Consider the following 25,534-nt stretch of genomic DNA (forward strand, 5'->3'; position numbering starts at 1 on the left):
ATCTACTGGCTAATAAAAGGGCAAATCTTGAAAGAACTAACTCATGTTCCAAAGGAAAGAAATCCACAAAATATCTACAAAAATCTAGTTAATGCTATTGAAATCAAAACTGTACATTACATTTACAAGTGGAAAAAAAGTTAAAATAATATTTCGTACTTTATAAATACACATGCTACCATGATATAGTGGTGTTTCGCTCAAAAATAAAAACATGGTTAAAAAAAAAAAAAAAAAAAAATAGAGATCTATAAAGGTCAAGTGGAAGTAGCCTATCCAAATGGTTTATTTGTCTTCATTCTTGCAGATCCAGAAATTAAATACATCGTACGCACTCGTATATGCAGCATGGTGTATTGCAACTATGCCAGACAGACGGCACCAAATCAACAAAAAAAAAAAAAAAAGGAAAAAATAATGCTACAGAAAACAAACAATAAAATAAAAATATACGGATAGGATATGAGTTTATTATGAAATGTTGAAGCTAACAAATGTCCAGGCACTTTTGATGCTGTTAAACTTCGGTGTGATGCTGGGAATCCAGGGAAGGAATTGTCACGTCTTCGAAGTGGCCATCATCGCCGCTCTCATAGTCACTAATCATGGCCTCTGATTCCATTTCACAGCACGCAGACACGTCAGTGCATGAAGCTGCAGAGGTGTATCCAGACATGGACATGTTGTCCACCATGGGTACTTGGAAGTCTCTCTTGTACCCTATTAAGTAGGATGTAGTATAAGGCTCTCTGTAACTATTGCTATCTCCACTGGTGGTGTTTTGAGGTTCTGACATACTCGCTGGATATTGGTGATGTGGAAGGTACTTATTCAGGTTGAATCTCTGATTACTTTTTGTTGAGGAGCCCAAGCTGCCTACAGTAGACATTTCTCTGAGCGGCTGCATGGAATCTGCCTGTTCGCTATACTCAGGAGGCAGTGGAGGAAGTTCATCTGGCAAAGGAAAGTCTTCCGGTGGAGGTGGAAAGTCATTCTCTATGTCATAGCCTCCAGGATAATAATCGGTATCAATAACATGAGGGTCTGTGTAATGAGGAGCAGGTTCTTCAACAACTTCGTAATGAGGGTATTCCTGAATATCCGGCAGTTGGACACTAGGCATCCAGTCTGAAGTATCCCAGTGGTAACCTTTTAAAGAACAAGCAAATAAAAGCGTTCAATGACATAAAACCCAATTCGAAAAACAAACTTTGTTGTTCAGTTTACAATGCAGAACATACAAGGTAATATGCACAAACACTCACAGTTATTGCTTTGAGGCACTTCATGCAAAGCTTTATGACAAATATAACATGATAATAATATTATGCCTTTCATGTGCCTGACTGGGAGAGGGCTTGCTAAAAGGGCCTCAACCTCTTTTTCCCTGTCTACAGCAAAGTTTTCACTAAAGCAAAAATCAGTAAAAGCTCATGCCTGCTAATCACACAATACCAGCACTGCCTAAATTTAAAGTGCTATTAAAATTCATATTTTAAAAAAAATAACAAACATATACATACCTGCTCTATGCAGTGGTTTTGCACAGAGTATCCCTGATCCCTCTCTTCTCAGGTCCTCTGCCAGTGCTCCTGGCCCCTCCCTTCTGCCGAGTGCCCCCTTAGCAAGTAGCTTGCTATGGGGACACCCCAGTAGGCTCACTCCTGAACCGCTGCTTTATGTGTTCATTCACACACAGAGCATGACTCAGAGCACCCTTGCTCTCTTCTCATTGGCTTACTAGCTGTGATTGACAGTAGGGACCAATAATTCCCACTGCTGTATCAGCCAATGAGGAGGTAGAGACCCGGCACACCTGGTGCTCTCATGCACATTGCTGAATCAAGATGGGTACGTATGGGGGGGGGGCATGAAGGCATGAATAAAATGCATGAAGGTAAATAAAAAAACCTTGAGCCGTTACAACTACTTTAACTGGATGGTAACAGAGCTCTGCCTAACAGCACTACACCAAAGATAAAAGCTGAGGCTAGTATGTTGTGTTCGCAGTGACTAAAAATTGCTGAGGCATGGACAGAATTTGGGACTAGACTGGGGCAGTACAAGTTTATAACAGCAGTTTAGGCCAGTTCTATATACAAGATCTGGAACCAAGAAACCCCATAGAACGTAACCCCTCCTGAAACAGAAGGGGGAGGAATAGAAAGCAGTACAATATTCTGTAGGTGGCCCTTTGAATAACCACCAATCCTCTTGATGTTTGCTATAATTTCGTAGATGTACTATTTATCTAGCTTATGGTATTTCACCAGTCCTGACTTCCAAACTGAACTCCTTTTAAAGGGGAAGGCCTCCTCTTTCACTCTTCAACTTGCACACCTCAGGGAAGTTTGTGACTGTTATATTTGTCCCATTGGATGTGATATTTATATATATTATCTTGAATAGGAAGCAGGTAGTTGATGCACTCAAGACAACTTATAACAGGAGGAATTTTCCAACACAGTTTATTAAATGCCAACGTTTTAGCGGGGCACAGCCCACCTTTCTCAGAAGGGTGGGCTGTGTCCCACCAAACATGTTGGCATTGATAAAACTACATTGGAAAATTCCTTCAGTTGTAAGTCCCATTGAGTAAACCTACTGCTGGCTTCATGCTCTGCCTTTTTTCATGGACTGCACCTGGGACAATAGCCATACAAGCATGTGTGGTGACCCACCACTACACTACGGCCTATATATTGTATCTGTATAGATCTTAACAACATACCGTATATACTCGAGTATAAGCCGAGATTTTCAGCCTCTTTTTTGAGGCTGAAAGTGCCCCCTCGGCTTATACTCGAGTCGCCGCTGTCTGACTGCTCGATCAGCGTATCGAGCAGACAGACGGCGGACATTAATTTTCAAAAGCCGCGCCTCCTTCTCCGCCTCCGCCTGTGATAGGCGGAACACTGAATTTCCCAGCAGTCAGTGTTCCGCCTATCACGGACATCCGCTCATTCTCATACTACGGACGAGTATGAGAGGATGTCTGTGATAGGCGGAACACAGGCTGCTGGGAAATTGAGTGTTCCGCCTATCACAGGCGGAGGCGGAATTTTGAATTGTAGAATGGCCGCCGAGAAGAGCGGCGATCCATCGGCACGGGACGGAGGAGGCACGGCACGGCACGGGACGGAGGAGACACGGGACGGAGGAGGCACGGCACGGGGGAGGCACGGCACGGGACGGAGGAGGCTCGGGACGACGGCGGCTCGGGACGGAGGCTTGGGACACAGGTAGGCTGGACACACACACAAGGCTGCACGGACACACACACACACACACACACACACACACACACACACACACACACACACACACACACACACACACAGGGATGGATGGATGGATACACACACACACACACACACACACACACACACACAGGGATGGATGGATGGATGGATGGATACACACACACACACACACACAGGGATGGATGGATGGATGGATGGATACACACACACACACACACACACACACACACAGGGATGGATGGATGGATGGATACACACACAGGGATGGATGGATGGATGGACACACACACAGGGATGGATGGACGGACACACACACAGGGATGGACGGACACACAGGGATGGACAGCCATGTCTCACCCTCGGCTTATACACGAGTCAATAAGTTTTCCAGTTTTTTGGGGGTAAATTGGGGGCCTCGGCTTATACTCGGGTCGGCCTATACTCGAGTATATACGGTACTAATATTATATTCAAATACTCCTATGCCCCAGATGTTTCTTAGGTTACTAATAATCCTGCAGGAGCATCACAACAAAGCCATTATGTTACTGGGTCAAAACAAACATTATTAAAATAAATACACAAAACGCATAAAAATTAGGCAACACAATGTGCGGTAAACAGCGAACCACAAAAACTACAAGTGAAGGTTAAAAAAAATGCAAAAACAAATTGCAAAAAAAGCAGCACTATTAGTATCAAATACACAACATGCAGAAGTCACCTCTTGAATTCCTGACTTCAGGAACTGCAAATGACTCTTTAAAGGCAAAAGTAAAAAAAAAATGAAAAACAGATTACATTAAAGGTAATTACATAGAAATACACAACTACCTTATACATACACAAGAGCCTGGATATGATTATACAATTTGCTCAACAAAAGAAAAAAACAAACAAATTCACATTCATGGCAAAAAGAAAAAGTGAACCTGTCACTGTATTACCACAATTTAAATGTGACACTTGCTTTTCATTACAATAAATATGTATTGCTACAAATGAGTTGCTATAATCTATACCACAAAACAAGACTATAAAAAGAATCTATGCTGAACATAATAACTTTAGCATAAATTATGTCTAATGTGCTGTCACACCATCAGCCTGGAAGAATCCTTGTTTGTAGTGTAAAAATCCAGTTGACATGTCTAAGGGGTATATTTAAAGCGGGGTTCCCACTTAAAAAAAATACAAATAAAAGTCTGCAGCTACAAATACTGCAGCTGCTGACTTTTAATAATTGAACACTTACCTGTCCCAGGGTCCAGCGATGTGGTGGATCAAAGCCCCGCTCATCCCCACTCCGCTCGGCGGTGCCGGCATTTTAACTGTGGATGCCCGGCTGTGGCTTCACAGCCGGGCACCCACTGCGTAGACGCGAGCCGCTCCGTGCACCATCACTGGCCGCACAATCATCTGGGACCTGTCACATGTCCCAGATAATTGACAAGAGGGACGGAGGAGAGGCAATCTTCCTTCCTGAGCCGAGGGAAGTGGCGTCAGGAGCCCAGGCGCCGAAGGAGGCAGACTATGAGGGACCCCCTAGCAGCAGGCATTTCGAGGTGAGTAAAAAAAAAATCTTTTTTTTTTAAGCACATTACTATTTTTTGGGGGGTGGAGCTCAACTTTAAGAGAGAGCACTATCCACTCTCCTTTATGCTCCTTTGCTTGGCCATGTACACTGTGGCTTCCCCTCTGGCCCATTCATAAAATGCAGGCCACATTGCCAGGGTGTTTTCTCTACCTAATGCATTAGATGCATTGGGTGCTCAAATGGTGGCCCTTCAGCTGTTGCAGAACTACAAATCTCATGAGGCATTGCCAGGCTGACAGCATGACTCCCAAAGGCAAATGCATGGGACTTATAGTTCTGCAACAGCTGGAGGGCCACGGGTTGAGCACCCATGAGCTGCTTCTCAATTTGAGGGAAGCTGGTCATGTGACTTTGACAATTCACGTGACCAGGCTCTCCTGCCACCTTTTTTTTTTTTTTTTATTACTACACTCATTCATTTGTATTGCACTCTGCCAGCTTTGGATTTCTTAAGCCAGCTGAGCACAAACATTATTATTATTATTATTATTATTAAGAAGATTGTTGTGCTTTCTAAATGTGCATTTTCTTTTTTCTTTTTTTTCTTTTTTTTAACAGTTTGGTCACAAGGCAAGAGAGTTGCACTTGCATATTGCTCACTCTGCCCATCTGGGCAGAGTGTATGCACAGCACCATGTCTATGCCTGATTATACACCGCACAAGAGGGTATATGTCACTTGTATATGCAGTCTAATGATAATATACACTTATGTGAGTTTTTCAAAGATTTATAAATAATAATACATAAACATATAACTAGACTATTTTATTATAAATCTCTCTACTATATAATTTATCAGCCAGGTGAGACAGGAACCTGAAAATAGGTTATTGATCACTATGCAATTGTCAACAATGTTAGCCAAATATGTGCTAGAAAAGTATCGGATAAAGTAAGTTGATTAGATTATTTTATTTTGATTTATGACCAGAAGTCTATCTTAAGGCCTTTCCTATTAAAGTTAAGGCTGGGTTCACACTGGGTTCCCCGCATACAATTTGCAATAGTAGTAGATTTTGACCGGTTCTCTATGGAGCCAGTTCACATATCTCCGCCGTGACTCAAGTGTGAATTTTCACAGGAGCCCTGTGTGTCTTTTGGTCTGTTTCAGGTCTGAATTCAGCCAAAGATTTGGGCTGAAATCGGACCTATAACGGTGAACGGGGACGCACCAGACCCCTGCAGTGAGCCGCATGCGAAGATATTGTGAACCCAGGTTTAAGGTAAAACTTTTGATTTAGTATTGGACAGAGTGGAGAGAACACCTGTCAGTTTTTATTGCTATTTCCCCATTAGGGAGATTCAACTTGCAAGATTTCTAACCTGCTCCAATGTGAACCTAGGCTAAAAGTGAAAGTAAAAAAAATCCCAAATTTTTTTTGTTGTCCAGAGAAAAGTAATAGAGGGGGAATCTTCTAATTAGGACACTAATTCTGATGAGCTGGGGTCCCCAAGGGGATTCCCCTAATTTGCAGGGATTTCCTTTCACTTCCTATTTGGCTATGGGACAAGAAGTGAAGGTAAATCTCCTTAACCTCCCTGGCGGTACGATTATTTCGGATTTTAGGTGCTGAAAGCGGTACAATTATTTTGCATGAAAATTTGGCGTTTTATATTGTAGTCCTGTAATTCTTAGGAATAACTCACTTAAATCTGTCCAAACCAGAGTCTAGCAGACATCCCGGGTATGATAAAGTTTGAAAAATGAAATCATAAATTATAATATAATAAATAACTATAAATAATTATACCAAATAATAATATAACAATAATAAAAATTATTCAATAATGTAATCAAATCAAAAACACTGAAATTTGCTCAGTTGCAGAATTGTCGCTGTCATTACTTTTCAATATTTGATGACGGATCTCCCCAAAAATCGCTATCGCTCAATTCTGCGAGTGATTTCAATTTATTATCGCTGTTTTCTAGCTGGTCTAAAATCATTTTTGATGTAAAGGGACAGTTTTGGTTGCTATGGACAATCTCCAGTTTCCAGGCATAAAGAACAGTTTTTATAATATAAAACTGCATGCAGAGCACTGGGCAGACCACTAGGGACAAAGGGGGTGTGAAATAATTACATACAGCAATGTAATATGTAAGATTACATTATACTGTATGTATACTGTGTGTTTCACTTTTTGAATTTGGCGCAGATCTCTGTCCCCGTGCGTTGCAACGCTCGCAGGGAACGGAGATTGGCTCTGTGATGAATCGAGCGGCGGACAAGACGCTCGTACAGCGGGGGGACATCGCTGGATCTAGGGGATAAGGTAAGTAAACCTCCTCCTGCATACAGCGATGCAGCCCCGAGTCTGGCTCGGGGTTACTGCTTTTGGTATAAAACTCCCACCCCGAGCCAGACTCGGGAATACCACCAGGGGGGTTAATGGGGCAGAGATGGCAAATAAACCAACAAAGGTTATATGCCTTCTTTACTCTATCCAAAATGAAAAAAACAAAACAAAAAGGTTTTTCCTATAGTTCTTTAAATACAAAATAACTGCTTAGTGATCAATAATCTCTGTTCAACACTCAATTTCATATCCATTTCTGAACCAAAAACAGCTGAAAGCAAAATGAACATGTGTGTATAGGCTAAGATCATCTTGTTCTATATAAAGACATATAATATGCATTACACCAGTACAAACACAACTCTACAGAATGTCAACATTTTTTAGGATATCACATTGATGACTGCCTTTCACTGCATTATATGCCAAAAAAGGCAAGATGTTTTATGAATGGTAATCCAAAACCTGCAGATTTAGATAAGCTTATATGCAGGAGTTTAATTCTATTGCAGTGGTGTATTCAGTATGTTCACCATTTCCATCCTCTTATTTTATTAAGTAAATCTCAATGTATGTGTGCATCCGTTCCTAGAGACTTGGAGTACACTTTCCATTTGTGTTTTGTGCTATAGTTTTAATTTGTCCTGCAAGGTAAAAGTGAGTGCCAATGCATTGCAAAAATGTCACCCTCTTTATAACAAAATGGCCTCTGCAGATTCACCTACACCATTCGCTATGACAAGCAGATGCAATGAAAGTCTGTTCATGTGAATATCTACCAATATATGTAGACTAATGGAACGCTTAGATCAAACTGAAGGCAGCCAGGGACTAGACAACAACACATGATGCAGATGTAACAGAAGGTTATCACGAGAATAAACAAGTATCATTTTATAGACATGCACACTTCTGATTAATAAGCCGAGAATGTAAGCACAGCAATTACATCACATACACATATATACCTTCTTTTTCCACCGAGTCAACAACAGCATTGACAAGGTGTATTACTGTCACAATGGAAGCTTGTAAAAGGTAAGAGAAAAACACATTAAAACAAGCCTAGAGCATGACATCTACACACACTCTCACAAAATGATATTAACTATGGGGGGGGATTTACTAATACTAGAGAGTGTAAAATCTGGTGCAGCTCTGTATAGAAACCAAACAGCTTCATTTTTTTTTGTCAAACCTTAATAGAATAAGCTGAAGGTAGAAGCTGATAAGCTACCATTGAGTTCATTTATTATATTGACCTTAAAGCAAATCTATAAACCAAAGTAGAAGATTTGGATGTTGACGAACGTATCATAATGTATCCTGCTGATCAGAATTATTTTTAACTATAATGATTTCGGGCTCATTCAATCTTTAACTAAACTAATACTCTATATCAGCCTTTCTCAACCTTTTCAACACAGAGGAACCCTTAAAATAACTTTCTGGGATCAAGGAACTCCTGCTACAATTACTATATCCACAAGTCATGATACATTAGTGTGATGGTCAGTGGGAAAAATTCTCCTTAGCCCTTGTACACACGGTTGGACATTCCAACGAAAAATGTCAGATCGGACCGTGTTGTCGGATAATCCACCTGTGTGTGGGCTCCATCGGACTGTTTCCGTTGGAATATCCGACGGAAAAAGATTTAGAGCTGGGCTATAAAACTTTCTGACAACATGATCCGATCGGACTTTGTCCGATTGTGTGTAGAGAATTCCGATCGGACAAAGTGCCACGTATGCTCAGATCAAATTCTTAGACCAAAGCTATTGGCTACTAGCCTGAACGTAGTCCCGTCGTAATGAAATAACGTTGTCGCGTTACGTATGAACGTATTTTCCGACAACTTTGTCCGACCGTGTTTATGCAACACAAGTTTCGGATAAAATCCGTCAGACAAAATCCGACGGATTTTGTTGTCGGGATGTCCGACCGTGTGTACAAGGGCTTACACTTGTGGTCATTGGGAAGAATTACCTCCTTACAAATAGCTAAAAAGATCAGTGGTGTCAGTGGGAACTTCTTTGAGAGCCAGACATTTCTTATAGTTCAAGGAACCCCTAGAAACTTCTGGAGGAGCCCAAGGGTTCCATGGAACCCTGGCTGAGAAACCCTGCTCTATATCATATTTTATCTTGTATAAAATCTTCGTTATGCAAAAATGTAATGCACTGTGGATCCATGAAAGAAGAAGCTTTGCACAGCATTAAGGGGATTGTAAATAGAGAGCACATCAGTGTTTTTAGTTTTTTTTAGATTTCCTATTTCAAATTTAGGGCCCATTGAACGATTTTGCATGCGTTAGGGCCTAGTATATGGATGAAAAGGAAACTAGCATTCTGTCTGCTCAAAACTATTGCATAATAATATTTCACGTTTTATATAACTATTTAAAAAATCCCTATTTTATTGTTAAAAATAATAAAATATTTAATAAAATACTGGTTCAGGCCTATGCATTTTCAGCTTAGCAGAAACGCACTACAGTCCATTTAACATGGTTTCCTATGTATGCAGTTCACATCTGTGCATTTTATGGAAAGGGCCAGGGACTTTTTTCTGGTTTTTGGTTCCACAGACTTCAATGGATCAAAAATGTGTATTGAAAAATACAAAATGCACCTGGAATATGCAAACTGCAACCTGCAGAGGTGTGAATCAGGCCTTGCATACCCTTTAATGAATTCAAATAAAGTGAACCTGTCAAACCTTAAAGAAGAACTAAGAATTATTATTTTTTTATTATTTATCTAACTCCCAAAGTGATTCTTATTGGTGACCCTGTTGACCCCTAAATACACTTCTATATGCTGGTTGTAGCTACACCCCATTCTGAAGCCCAAATTATTAGTGTTCCTGTGGGTGGAGGTACAGCCAGCACAATGCACCACTCCCTCTCTAATCTGACAGATCTATTACTATTGTGAATGAAAAATCAGTACTTAATGTTCATTATTAATAAAAAAAAGTTTGCTCCGAGCATCAGCTCTGTGTAAAGTATCTGTCCTGTGTTTACACACAGCTTCAGATACATTACACAGAGCCACAAGCAGCACTGATTGTTCATTCCTAATAGTGCAGTGGTGTGTGGGCCTTCACTATTTAGAAATAAGTGATGAACAATGTGAGACACAGCCCGATATTGCTGATCACTCATTCATAAATAGTAAAAACTCAAACAGTGCTGCAGCACTGTATCATCCATCGGTGGTTCTGTGAATATGTACTGGCATGCCGTGTGATCTTTTTTGTGAATGGCAGCTCTGGTCTATGGAGTGTCACCTTTTTTGCCAGACACCAGAGATGTAAATCACAAATCTTTCTCCTTCCTAGCAGTGTTATTAGAAAAGGTGTGGGTGGGGGGAACCTGTCTGACCACTCTTCACCTGTTGAATCTGAATGCTATATGCACTTGGTCCCTGATGTTTTGAAACTACATTTTCTATGATGCTCAACTACACTGCAGGGTGCATGAGCATCGTAAGAAATGTAGTTCCAAAACACCTAGGGTGCCAAGGTTCCCATAGCTGCCCTACAGGGTTGCCACATCTTTTTTTTAAAAATTGAAAAATGTATAATAATATATTTTTTTAATGAAAATAATATCAATTAATATTTTCCAAAGGTTATTTCCTGTAATAAAAGAGCATTTATACTTGCCTTTCCAGTGACTCCTGTCTCCTACCTCCCCCTCCCTTTCTATTGCTATAGCCTTCATCAGTCTTTGGTATTAAACATTTCTGGTAGTTTTTGGTATCACCTACCACAAATCACGGTAACTTCCCCTGCACCTTATGCCACTACAGGACTCATCAGTGACATATAGGTCGGCAGAAGCATACACACAGCATGCGGCAGGGGACACCAGGGACATGAAATTCCTGGAAGGGCCAAATGCCAAAGACACTGACAGAAGCTGCAGCACTGAAATTAAGGGTGGGTAGCAGTAATGTGCCCTTGAAGGAGTATACAACCTCTTCTATTACAGGGATTTGCCATTGGAGTTTTTTTTTTTTTTACGACCTGCCAGGGTCACTTTAACACAGGGGTAGAACCAGTAACCTTAGTAAACTCTCCATATTACAATCACTACATAAAAATGAAAACTCTGCTTTGAGGGGCAACTATATTTAATTATTTTGTTACTTTTTCTTCAAGTTTCTGCCCCACTACCACAGATTCTTTATTAAGGGCAATTCTGCTGGTGTAAATGTCATTCACTGGTATGTCTATTTTTCTAAACAGGCAGAAGAAAATCATAAAAGGTCACTGAGGGATGCTGACAATAGTACATATCAACAATGACATTTCAGTAGAACCACAAACATTTTTACTATTTTATTGAAAGAAATATGGGTTGATTTACTAAAGGCAAATTGTCTGTGCACTTTGCAGTTGCTCCAGAGCCTAATAAATTAGGAAAAACCTAATTTTACAAAGAATACCCAATCACGTTCAAGGAAAAATTAAAAAAAACAGCATTTTTGCTTGCACATGATTGGATGATGGCGTCAGCAGAGCTTCTGCTCATTTACTAAGCTCTGGAGCAACTGCTCTTGCAAAGTACACAGCCTATTTTCCTTTAGTAAATCAACCCCATAGTGTCCATAATGATTGTTTAAAGGGTCACTCCACAATTATATTAAAAATATGGCGTATACAATTGATACACAAGCCATACTGTAATTGAATGTTATTAAAAAAAATACCTTTCATTTTCAAAGTACAGAGCTGCCATTTTCTGTAAAATTCAATGCAATATGGCAACCTGGAGTATGGACACCATAGAAATGTAATTTCCTACTTGTGTGATTGGCTCACTGTTTTTCCCAAAAGTCTGCACTAAGATATACGTCAGATTTCAGGCATCCCCTGTGGAAAAAACGCCATTTTTGGTAAAATACTGAAAAATGGTTAATTACTTCTAAAGGGATGCAGATACTGCTGATTGAGAATGAAAATGTCACCTCCATTCACAATCACTCTGCATGTTGACATAGTCAAACAAACAGCTTTTTCTTCAGAGCAGAAACAAGTAGGAATCTGCAGCAAAGTTTGTTAAAATCCTTGCATTGTACATTGGTCACCTATAGGGCCAGTTTTTTGTTTTGTTTTTCTCAATTAAAGTGGAGTTACTCTTTATTTTTTCTGTTTTCAGTAGAATGATGATTGCTGCAGTCTCACATGTTACTGTGGGCAGCACCTACTTCTTCTTATTTCTTCCTGGGTTTTTTTTTAATTAAAGAAAATCCAATGGCCATTAACCTCTTACCAATTCCTTTAAAGACAGCAAGTTCAAACAGCACAAGCAGTTATATTTATGAAATTGTGTTACATAAGAACTGTCTGCATTGCCTGCCAGCAACCAAACTCATTCTATAACTTGCCAGAAAGCATTTGATTCTCTTTGGTTACAATATAGCAATACAAACAGTCCTTTATGTGTAATACAATTGAGGTCCCATGTTACTTTCAAATATGCTAGGTAAAACTGATCCAATACAGCTGGCTGGGTCATGTCATTTAAAGAAAAGATTGACAAAGCAATTAAACATTTCATTTTTGTTGGTGTTACTAATAAATGCAATCTGATAAAAAAAAAAAAAGTGTGAACAAGCATGACAAATTATCACAATGGGAATAAAATAAGTGTTGGACTACGGACTAATCTAAATGAAATATATCAAATGACATTCATGTTCTCACAATGCAATGTAAAAAAATACAGCATGCATATGGAATCCAATACATGATGGCAGAAGCTGAAATCAAATAAAAATCTTTTTTTTTTTTCCATCTATTATCTGTCCAAAAAAAAAAGAAAAAGGAGAGGATGCATTTCTTTTCCATAGGGAGGTATCAAACGCTTTCTCTCTGATTCAAACTGTAATAGAAATCTCTCCTCCTCCTTGAGGCCTAATAGCCAAAAATGCATATTAGTAAAATGCATATCAAAGCTGTGTATCCGTCTATACCCTGATATCCAAAAATGCTTCTAAAAGCAAACGTTTATAAACGCAGCAAAACTGAAGTTTTTAACCGTCGGTTAGTAGCTGCCAAGCTTCCAGCGTTCCGAAGAGGTTTTCAAAAGTCTTGTGTACACGAAGAAGCGTTTACACGACCGGACTTTCCGGCAGACTAGGTCAGACTGAATCAGTCCGTCGGACAATCGTGTGGGCTAATCCGATCGTTTTTCGTAAAAAAAAAAAATCCAATGGACCTAGAAACAGAATATGTTTCAAGTCTGTCCGATGGATTCAATTCCTATTGGGAAAACCGTTTGTCTGTATGCTGGTCCAATGGACCAAATACGATGGAAGGGCAGCTATTGGCTACTGGCTATTGAACTTCCTTTTTTAGTCCCGTCTTACGTCATCATGTTCAAAATGAACGGACTTAGTCCATTCGTGTTTGGCCAAGTCCGTTCGTTCGGAAAGTCTGTCGGAACTCCGCCGAAAGTCGGACCTAGTCTGCCGGAAAGTCCGGTCCTGTGTACGCGGCATTATTGATACTGCGTTGGACTTGATTTACCACAAACTAAGGCCTTGACTTCTAACAATCTAGAACCGAATAAGAATAAGTCATTTATTTTTGTAGTTGGGATTACTTGTAGTTTTCCCGTCTATCAGTTACTAACTGCTATTTTAGAGGGCAAAGACTGCTATCACAGAAATATGGCACTCACGTGGCATCATATTATTGAAGCATATATTGTATCAGTTACTATAATGTGGTGTAGGTGTGATTTTCTAATAAATTCAGTGGCATTGGTTAAGAATGAGTACACAAATACAAACCACAACAGCGGCAAACACAATTACACAATATGGAACATGTACAAAATATGAAACCCAGTTGAATGAAACATAATAAAGGAAGTTGCATTTTTTTTAGAAAGCAAATCAATTGCAATGTCAGCTCATTTATTTTCCTGGAACATCAAAAACAATGTTCCTGCTTGTCAAGGTGATGTATATTGTTGAAATCTCCATGTAAATCTACATTCACATTAAGTATGAGTAAATGATGTGAAAATCTATAACGCTCTGGGATCTGGAATAAATTCTAGAAGTGAGAGATAAATAGAGAGAATAAAAGCAGCAGCCAAAGTAAATCAATTAAAGAACTAGCACAAGCAAGAGCTCTGGATGACTTTAAATTGTCTTTAAGCTGCTCATGTTATTTTCAGCAGAGACTGGGAGGTAACGTTCAAGCCCCAAGGGTACCTTGTGATGATGATATCATAAAGGTGGTGTACCGTCACATATGGCGACCCATCACATTTGGCTACCTGCTGGAGTGCGCATGCGCGACGTCGCCATATGCGTTCCAACACTTTTACGACAAAACAGCACACTAAAACCGTCAGATAGTGTGACGGAATTGACACTGAACTGCGCTTGCGCAGTTATTATGTGGCTCCACCCCTAAGTCCAGGTTCAAGCCCCACCATCCACGTGGACATAGAGTTAGAATATAATTATGTCGAGCAAAGCAGGGTCGTGCCTGAAGCGCCGCAAGCGGCCCTGGTGTCTTACAATCAATAATTATACAGAAGAAGAGCTTGTCTGTAATGTCACTTCCGTGACATTATCTGACGGTTTCACTGCTCCGCATTGACTTTTGGAACGCATATGGGTAAGTTACGCATGCGCCGTGTATAATTTCCCTGTGGAACATCACTTCCGTAGCAAAATGTAATGGGTAGGTAGCCGAATGTGATGTGTAAGGGCCTTAAAATTATATTAAAGTCTTGTTTTTTTTTTCTAAAATAACAAACAGTTTATCCTCAAGTCCCACGCTGGTGCTCCTGGCCCCTCCCTCCTGCCGGGTGCCCCCACAGCAAGTAGCTTGCTGTGACGGCACCCAAGAGGGTGGGCTGCTGAGCTGCGGCTTTGTGTGGCCATTCACACACACAAAGCTGGGGCTCCAACCCGACCCCCTCCGTCTCTTGACTGACTCACTGGCTGTGATTGACAGCATCGGAAGCCAATGACTCTTGCTGCTGCCAAAAAACAATCAGGAGTGTGAGTCTCTAGAGAGTCAAGGTTCTCGTGGACATTGCTGGATCTAGAGGGGGCTCAGGTAAGTATTAGGAGGGCCTGGGCAGTCTATTAGACACAGAAGTTTTTTTTTACCTTCATGTATCGATTGCATGAAGGTAAAACACCTTGTGCCTTTACAACCACTTTAAATGATGCATTTTTATTTTTTATTATTAATTTTTTGTTCAGCCAGTTTAGCCCCCATTCACGCAAACAAGGTGGATGGAGAAATCCCCCCGCCAGAATATTGTATTCTAACAGCAAGATTCTCTGCTGTTGAAAAACATCTGTCGATCAGCAGCTGCAGTCAATCGGCTGCAGCTGCTGATCAGTTTATTCAGCTACATATGAATTAAAATTTGTCCGGTCCCTGCTGAACCAGCCAAAGTTTGATCCATCTCTGGCCAGCTTAAGGTCTACTATGCAATCACCTCGACCTATGTAGCCAATGTCTATAAACACATGATCATTGCTCATATGGATACCCTCCTGAACAAAGATATTAACGATCACTGAAACCACACTCTGTGCTGGATGCATTGGATCAAGCTGCATTCCACGCTGAGCAAAGTGTTGGGTACTGACACTCGTATCCGCCATTGAAAACAAATTTCTCTAAAGGATGTGATGTGTTCTTACAAGGTGCCTAAGGCCGCGTACACACGCGGGGACTGTTCGCTCAACTTTGTCCGCTGAACAGTGTTTCAGCGGACAGTCCGCCCGTGTGTGGGCTTTCAGCGGACAGTTTCAGCGAACAGTCTGCTGAACAAGGTTTTTCGGAATTTCCGAAAAACTGTCCGCTGAAACCTTGTTTCAGCGAACAGTCCCCTCGTGTGTAGGCTTGTTCGTCAAACAAAGTTCTGCGCATGCTCAGAAAGAATTTATACGCCGAAGGTTGCATTGCAGTGTATAGGACGTTGTTTTCTAGTCCCGTCGTACGTGCCGTTCACGTCATCGCGCACGGTTTCAGCAAACTGTTTGTACGTCGTGTGTGGCCATGTCCGTCCATGCTAATTTTGAGCGGACTGTCCGCTGAAACTGTTTGACGAACAAAGTTGAGCGAACAGTCCCCGCGTGTGTACGCGGCCTAATAATAGACAACTAAGTAGAGAATCCCTTAAGCTGTCCTGCAAACTTTTATAAATATAGGCCCTCATATTCAATAGGCCAAACCAAAAATAGTACATTTTAGTAAATGTGGCATAGTTCAATGCAACTTCCTTTATTACAAATTCCATCAAACTTACAATGAGCCCCCTTTCAAACTCTGCTTTCGCTCATAGGTGATTTGATCCATATAGGAACTGTGGCCGCAGCATGAGAAAAAAAAGAAGGAGACAAAACCCTTTACAAGAGACTCAGAAATCAAAACATCTTTCCAGTATTTTGCTGACCATGTAAAACAGGAAACGCTGTAAATGTGTCATGTTTCATTTTACAGTTCAGCCTGCGATTGGAGAAGCGCAGTGAGCATTAGCGCATGATTAACAGTCAGCTCCATATGAAGGGAAACAAGGAATGATGTTGCATCTGTTGTTGTGTTGCCAGCATTTAACCTCGACAAGGAGGTTTAATTAACCACTAATCAAGACAAGTAGCTTGTTCACAGGAGAGCTAAGGTATAAGCACTTTATAGGAGCTAACTGTAAATCAGAATATATTGCACATTTTGAAGTGCTGTAAAACAAAATTTTTTCTAAGCACATGTTTATAGAACCAAATACAAATCAATTAATAATATGAAGTTATTAGTACTGAAAGCCATAGAATAAAGATGAAAGCTTTTTACTAAAATGACTTGAACAACACATCAAATATTAAAGCAGACCTATAACACAACCATAAATACTACAGTCGGAGTAATGCTTTAGTAAAAGTATAGTTATTATCATGCATATGTTTTATGAAAAGTGGCTGTTGTAAAATGATCCAGCTCTACCTCTTTGAATAAATGAACATGACAAAGTTAGTATTTTAAATGTGGTCATTCCATTTTGGGTGGGTACTGCAAACTTCTGCAATTAAAGCGGTAGTAAACCCGCACACTAACAAAAAAAAATAAAAAAGGAAAAAAAAAAACCCTGCAAGGCAATGGTATAATGAGCTAGTATGCAGTGCATACTAGCTCATTATCAAATACTTACCTCAGAATGAAGCCCCCGTATCGGTGCCCGGTCCACGCAGAGGGAGCTGATTTCTTTCCCTCAGCGTGTCTTCCGGGTTTGTGCCTCTGGCACGGTGAGTGGCCGGAGCCACAATGACGTCACTCCCCGGCAACGCTGCCGGACCTTCAGCTGAGGCATTCAGAGCGCATGCGCCGCTGACGTCAGTGGCTGCATGCATAGGGAATATCTCCTAAACCGTACAGGTTTAGGAGATATTAATTTTACCTACAGGTAAGCCTGTAGGTAAAATTGATGGGTCTGTGAAGGCCACATGCACTCCTGCAAATAGGCCTGACACTGATTACATGCGAGAACCCCAGTGGGGGTTCCCGATGATTAGCTGCAGGAGGCAGCCCCACTGATAGCAATGGGAGGCTCCCACATCCCACAGCTAATTGCAGCCACTCACATTTATTTGGTCATGCAATGATCATCTGTAAGTGATCTGCCCTGGAAGCAGACTTCTGTTTAGTGATCGTCTAGTATCTAGTAAGGTAACATTGTTCTGGCAGAATGAAGGGGAAAATCTGTGTGGATGCTGGGCCAAAGTGATTTCTTTAAGGACACCACAAAAACGCACTCCAGATCCGTTCCAGATGTGTTTTTGCATGCGTATTTTTAGCGAGTTTCAAACCTTCATGTGCGTTATGCATGTGATTTTGTGCATGATGTTCAGGCAGTCTTGAACCTCAACCCATAAAATAACACACCTGCACTAATTTTGTCAATGCAGCATTCCACAACACACAAGGCATTCAAATATGTGTATTATGATGCGCTTTAGCACAGGTATGTTTAGGTCCACTGTATTTGTGCACTGGGGCGATATTCAGAATGAAAGGCATTGCACCACAATGCAGTATTTTGTGGGAAATATTTCAAAATTGGAACAGCTGTGCATGGCAGCCAATCAGCTTATATTTTCCGTTTTGTTCAGTTGAGCTTTGAAAAGGTAAGACAAAAGCTGATTGGTTGCCGTGCACAGTTGCTCCAGATTCTGACTGCTACAGTTTTGATAAATTCCACCCATTGTGCATTATCATGCTCTGTGGGTTTTTGCATAAATTACTGCAATGCAAGAGTGCGAATCTAGCTTTAAGCTAGGTTCACACTGATGCGATGCGGGAAACGCACAGGTATCAAAACACATTGCACCACATAGCAATTGCCCTGTGGTCACGGGATCTGCTGCGGGTGTTAAGTGAAAGTTAACGACACCCCAAAAGCAGGTTGCAGAATTCAGTGTGGCAAAAACAAAAAAAAAGGCGCCTGCATCTTTTTCAAGTGGATGCAGTGTGATTTGACCCATGCAAAATGATGGGCTCAAATCACACTGCCCAAAATCGCATGTGATTTGCACATCAATACAGTGCAATTCCTGTGCAAATCACATGTGATGTGACAGTTTGAACCAACCCTTAGACACATTTATAAACTAGCACTGCCTCTCTTTAATTGCTTCCCACCCAGTGACATACTGATATGTCGCTGGATAGGAAGGGTGATATCTTGGTCATCGCTGCAGCCATGTCCAAATTATCCATTTTTTTTTCAGCCTGCGATTCTGAAGCTTATAAAAGCAATCCAATTGGCTAAAGAGCTGCTGGATTATTTTTACAGGCGGTGGTAGGGGGTCCCATCCCTCTCCTGCCAGCTCTCAAGAGTGACCGGGGAGCCCAGTAAGGATGTGACTGGCGGCATCCAGCTCGGGTATACAGTTAGAGGAACCAATGTTGTTCCTCCCTCTGTGTGTCGTTTACTGGCTGATTACCAGCCAGTGAAGCAGCCAATCAGATCTCTCTTTGTCTGTGCATTGGAGCCCAGAGGAGAGATCTGGGGAATAATAGATAATAAAATGGCTTACTCATTTGTTTCCATTGCATCTGAAGTTCAACACATTTTTTACACTCCTAACAAAAACTCTGATCGATACCAAGACAGTCCTTCTTGTAGGAGTCTATTTATAAAAATGTGTTGTGTGACTGTCTCAAACATTCGCACAACCATCATAATACTAATCCTGTGATTTGTGCAATACGCTTACTTCGTATGATTGTCAGCTTCATCCAATAGTCATATTGTAACTGTACTGTCTGCCTTCATGTTGTAAAGCGCTGTGCAAACTGTTGGCACTATATAAATCCTGTATACAGGCATACCCCACTTTTTAGTGCACAATGGGATTTATTTACTAAAGCTGAAAAGTGTAAAATCAGGCTCACTTCTGCATAGAAACCAATGAGCTTCCATGTTTTATTACAAAAGCTTAATTGAACAAGCTGAGGTTAGAAGCTCATTGGATTCTATGCAGAAGTGAGTCTGATTTTCCACTTTTCAGCTTTAGTAAATAAACCCCATTGTGTACTTAAAGCGGGAGTCCACCGGGACTCAGCGTTTTTTTTTTTTTTTAAAAGCCAGCAGCTACCAATACTGCAGCTGCTGGCTTTTAAAATAGTGACACTTACCTGTCCAGCGCGCCCGCGATGTCGGCACCCGAAGCCGATCGCTAGGTCGTCTGTCGGGTCCTGCCGCCGCCATCTTGGGTATGGGAATCAGGAAATGGAGCCTTTCGGCTTCATTTCCCGGTTCCCTACTGCACATGCGCGAGCCGCGCTGCGCAATGAGGACGGTCCCCGCTGCCTCTGGGAGCTGTGTGTTTCCCAGCAGGCAGCGGGGCACTTGCTGAAGGGGGCGGGCGCTTGCGGAAAGGGGCGTAACGTACGCCCCTTTCCGCAGAGAGCTAGCCCGGAAGTGGGTGCAGTTACCTGGATTATCCAGGTAACTGTACCCCCCTCCCCCCTGAAAGGTGGCAATTGTGGCGCCGGAGGGGGGGAGGAATCTGATGAGCGGAAGGTCCATTTTAGGGTGGACCTCCGCTTTAAAAGTGGGTATGCCTGTAATAATAATAATAATGCAGTATTGTCCTGAAATACCCTGGAGAAAAATACTGCCTTGTGGCCACTAGATGGAGTTGAAGATCATAGGAAGCAAACATATTACACAATTTACAGAGATTATTCATAATGGATGTGTGAATGCTTGAGCCATTCACACAGCAATTTTTGTTTATAAATTGACCCCTTAGTGTGTATTTTCATTGGTAACAAAACCTTTACATGTTCTTTTATGGTCAGTTAAACATGTAATAGCATTTTTTTGGACTGATACATAAATACACAGAGATCTATCTGAGTAGTATATAGGTTCCACAATCTTCAGCAGCCATCTTGTAAGCAATAATATTACGCCATCACACTGTTATTTTATATTATACCTTGGTTCCCATTGCAAAGCATGTACATAATGTCATTTTCAGATTTTAATTGCTGACAGTTCTGCAAGAAAAATTGATAACTGCTCATCACTGTCCCATCAGAGCATGGGAGTTATGTGAAAGTCATCTCTGTTTATCATATTTCATCAAGAAGGCTTTCTAAATAAACTGACAGCGGAGCAACTAATAATGGCGAACATCACTAATTACAATCTAAACAAAAGGCAAATACATAGAATTGTCATTTGTGTGCAGTGTTAATTTTGTAACTTATATTTTGAATACAGACATTGTAAAATAGAACTTGTTAATTTTTTAACTAGGAAATACATTATTTCTACGTTTGTGGATTTTATCATGTCTAGCAAACCATCACTAGAGACCCTGACACCAGTATGCCAATCAACTTATATCTGTGAATGAATATCCCTGTCTGTACATACCATTATCATCACAAGACTCTGATTGAAAGGAACTAAGAGACTGAATTTCAGACATGCTTTCGCGCGGATTATAAAGATGACAAGGCTTTTCATCCAGAGACTTCTTTGAAAGACATGGGTCAAGATCAACCTTAGCTGTAAGCGAAAAAGAAGATTTAATGTCAAAATGTTAAGGACACTCAATTAACAAGGTATAGCTTTGATCATTTCCCAAAAGGACAGACGGTAAGCTGTTCAGTTCAAGAAAAATGGTAGAGAAATGTGTTTGAATGTTACAATCATGGAGACGGTTTGAAATGAAATAATTGAAACAACAATGTGCAATCAACCTCCAAAAGACAAAAAAAAGGGCTTTAAGGATTTGTAAAGATTACACATGCTGAATAAGCATGTGACCGCCCTCCGATGAACACTGCATATTATTACACATGAGTATGTGGTGACTTAAAATTAAGCATCAACAATTTAGTATTGAAAACTTGTGCGCACAGTGAATATAAAAATATCCCCAAGTATCCCTCTTTACATTCATTAACAGTGGTGAACTAGGCAACTATTCAGCCAATGAGCACTCTTATTTCTTCCAAAATACATCATCCTACAAAAGTGTTTGCCTGAAAACCCTTGTGTTCACTTCTCTTTTTTAATAAAGGATAGGTGTAATGGTTTTATATAATTTCATATTTTTAAAATTGCATTTGCAAAATATGAAATGTTACATAATAGTATTTTATATCCAACCAACAGGGGCAGCTCTATATTTTATTTTATATGTTTACCCATTTTAGTTGCTTTACTGAAATTTTTTTTTCCCTACAGAGCTCAATAGCTCAAGCTAGAGGAGTCACTTGCTTCTCTATTGCCCTGCTTGTACTGCTCAGATAGGGTTTTACAGACTTTAACCAACAGTGAATCTGAAAACTATCAGCTCTGCTCTTCTCCTTAAAAAAATGAATCTATAATGCTCAGTGACACTAATATCATCGCTGTGCTCTTTACTAAATATTTGTAAAAAATAAAATGAATAGTACAAAAACTAATAAATAAATGCCCCACAATCATTGAAGTTTCCCTTCAAGCAAAGTTGGGCAACAAAGAGTCAGCCAAACATTCCCAAGGGCACACTGACATAATCTGGGGTTTTAACCATCATCACCCATTTTAAGCACATATATTCTTTTCTGTTTGCTATGAACAGTCACCATACATTCCCTAGCTATACAGAAAGCCAGCCAACCGCCATTGGTAACAAACACTTCTGTTGTGTTGGATACCTGGTCCATTCCCAAGTGGGGATGTAATAAATCTGGATATAGATGAATTGAAATCCATCCAGTTCAGCAGGAACTAGCTGAATTTTAATCAATAAGTCATTCGATTGACTTCTGTCGAACGTACAACTTGGAAAATGTTTGTGATCAGTGGCTGCAACTCATGCTCATGCACTGTGTAATTAACATTAATATGTACCAAGGAAGTATGGAGGTAACCATTGCTGTTGTATCTTTTCGAAAACACTAGTTGAATGGCTATCATGCTGATGCAGTAGTAAACTGACCCAAAACGATTATGCAGATTACAAGGTCTGTATTCATTCTGATTCTTAAGGCTAAGCTGCCTCAGAGAGAGCTTGGGAAATGTACACATTTAATAGTTCTAGAGCAGTCAGCTTATATTCTTACTGTTACAGTTTAAAAGTAAGATGATATTTGTTTAGCAGTGTTATATTGAAAACAAAAAAACTTACCATCATAGTCAAAATCCCAACTCGGTTTTTGGATTGAGTCACTATCGGAGGGGGAGTTAGATGGAGGTGGAGGTGGCAGGTTTGGAGCAACGCTGCAGACTGCTACAGGTTTCCTATGTCCATGCACAGAGTCTGGATTGAAAGTGCTAAACTCGGGGTGTTCTGGAATGGTGGATCCTTCAAAGGAGTTTCGGTCCAAGTTATTTCTGGAGTCACTTGGAATGCTTGGAGTGTAGGATATGGGGCGGACAGGCACCTGTGGAGGGATATCGGAATAGATATTCTTGTTCACTTTGGGATCCAGGAATGGTCTTTGTAAAAATGCAGAAGATACCCCAGAGTGTTTGTCTTCTGATTCCTGCTGTCTCTTCTTCTTCTTACTGGACACTATTCGGCAAACAACAAAAATTACAACCAGACAGAAGATGCCTGCTATGAAGACGATGATCCCAATGACCTCTGCTAAGCCAATGTTCCAGGAGGTAGAAACGTACTTATTGAGGGCAATATCTGTGCAATGTTTCCCACCATAACCGTTGCTGCAGTTACAAGTGTAAGAGCCATAGGTGTTTTCACATAGGGCATTGTTGGGGCATGGGTTATCTGTGCATTCATCAACATCATTCAGGCATCTGTAACAGCACAAAATCATTGTTAAACCCACCATTGTAATATCTACTCCATATGTTTTCAATGGCATATTATCTATAATACTGTGTGTTACCACAGGTCAGTTACAATTATAACATATAAAACAAGGTGTGCACCTTGATAACTAGCACAAGTCATAAAGTATGGCATCTGACAACTGAAATCAATTATAGGAAATTAGACAACTGTAAGCAGACGGATATCCCAGACATCTGCTTTGTCAAGGCCAGCTCAGCTGCTGTAATTATTTGTACTTTGGCTATGTGTACTATTCCTATGTGGCACAAGCCTACCAAGGGGAAAACATCAGTTCTGCTTGAAGTGCTGCCTCAACATATAGGTTATTCATGGTGTTTTGGTATCTCCGTTGCTGCTACTCTGATCATTCCCCAGTCTGTCTCCTGGATTTTGCTATGCATGTATTTGTCTGATGCTCTCACTTCACCCTAAAGCCTGGTACACACTAGTTTTTTTTTCCTGCAACCACATTCAAGGTTAGTCCAGCAATCTCCCCCTGCTGAGCTATTGTGTTCTGACAGGGGGGCGTCCCACAATCCCCCCCACCCAGAACACTCTGATCAGCGCTCTCCACCACTGGCTGAGAGCGCTGATCAGGAGTCGTCAGCTGCTGGTTTTCCAGCATGCACAGCCAGCTTCAGTTGGACAGACCGACATACACATGGCAAAATGTCGGCTGGTATTTTTTGTACCAGCAAATGTCTCCCGACATTCTGCCCGTGTACGGGGCTTTAGTCACAACTGCACCTAAATTCAGCATTCCCTTCACCTTTGCATCTGTTACTGCCCTGCCTAATCAGAGTGCCCTTCTGACCGTTGAGTGTATGTAAATCCAAAAACAATATTGTAATATCATGTAGCTTACCAGTCCTTAGATTTGGTGGCAGCATTTGTTTTCTTTGTTCATACCTTTTCTTTTATGTTTACCTAATAACTGTTAACACATTACCTGACCTAGGGTAGCTACATTTACACTTACACTGTATCTATGTAGGGAGCCATGGTTGCCACCCAGGCTGGTACACTAAAATGTTTGCCTCTGTGGATGCTGCTACAGGCTAATAGTGCTATTAGGCCTTTTCCCTCCTCTTTTTATCTCATATTCAGGCAAGTGTTTTTGTTTCCCAGCCTCCCCTTCCCTCCCCTTTGCCTGCTTGTTTCCTTTTGCAGTGGTTTTGAGGGATGCTTAGAAGCAAACGTCCTCATGAATGGGGTACCACTTTGGGTTTTTGTAACCCTTACATTTGCTACTTTGATGTAATTTTATAGTTGTCAATTGCTAATGCCCTTATTGCTTTATATACCTGCTTTTTTTTTGTTTTTTTGTTTTTACCGTAAAGAAATCCTTTATTAAAGGAAACTTTCAAGAAAAAATTATTGTATCAGAGCAACTAATATATCTGCCTTTGTTCATCTCTGTTACATGGGAGATGATGCGTTTACAGGAAGTGACAAGGACACTTTATTTCTGGCAAGATCAACAGTTATATTCTGTACTTGCAGAAAATGTCCTAGCCTGAAAAATAAAAAAAAGAAGCAGCTATCACATCTGAAAACTGCTATGGTACAACATAAAAACACTGTAACTGGGTTTAGTTGTTCATCAACAAACATATAGACTTCGCTCTTGGGTTTCAAATCTGGTACTTTCCTGTGTTTTTCTGCTTATACACTAGCAGTTGTTAGAGGGTAAACTGGAAGTCTACAAACAATAACCCAGATAGCAAGCAATTGTGCTGCAAGTTTAAAAAAAGACTTGCTAAGCTTCACAACTTAGTTGTACAATTGCAGCAAGTCCACATTGCATGACTCCAGATCAACTTTGTCTGCAAACATTCTGCAAGTCTGCTGAAAGTTCTGGTTCAGCTATGTTGTGCAATAGTCATCCCACTACAGGGGGCACTGTGGCTGAATTCCCATGCTGTAGACTTGCAGAGCTTTTACTGTAGACTCACCACTGCAACTTTGCTCTTGCCCGGGACTTGCCACGCAAATTTGCTACAAATTGGAAAAGTG

General features: G+C 40.7%; 1 protein-coding gene across 9 annotated transcripts in view; it reads right to left on the minus strand.

The window, feature by feature from the left end:
• Window positions 1–268: 268 nt before the first annotated feature.
• FAT1 (FAT atypical cadherin 1) overlaps window positions 269–25,534 on the minus strand; it is a 386,437-nt gene continuing 361,171 nt past the window's right edge. For 4 of the 9 annotated variants that reach the window (XM_077477359.1, XM_077477362.1, XM_077477358.1 and 1 more), the window contains 5 exons: window positions 22,850–23,481; window positions 21,103–21,237; window positions 8,132–8,191; window positions 3,988–4,023; window positions 269–1,149 (listed from right to left, as the gene is read on the minus strand). In XM_077477359.1, coding sequence (XP_077333485.1) covers window positions 518–1,149; window positions 3,988–4,023; window positions 8,132–8,191; window positions 21,103–21,237; window positions 22,850–23,481 — 1,495 coding nt within the window. In that variant the 3' untranslated portion in view covers window positions 269–517. Of the gene's footprint in view, window positions 1,150–3,987; window positions 4,024–8,131; window positions 8,192–16,467; window positions 16,525–21,102; window positions 21,238–22,849; window positions 23,482–25,534 lie in introns of all 9 variants that reach the window. The other 5 variants (XM_077477364.1, XM_077477361.1, XM_077477363.1 and 2 more) reach the window with 3 other exon arrangements.

This window comes from Lithobates pipiens, unplaced genomic scaffold (assembly GCF_037356315.1).
Source record: "Lithobates pipiens isolate NorthernLeopardFrog02 unplaced genomic scaffold, aLitPip1_a1.2 Scaffold_13, whole genome shotgun sequence".
NCBI lineage: Eukaryota > Metazoa > Chordata > Amphibia > Anura > Ranidae > Lithobates > Lithobates pipiens.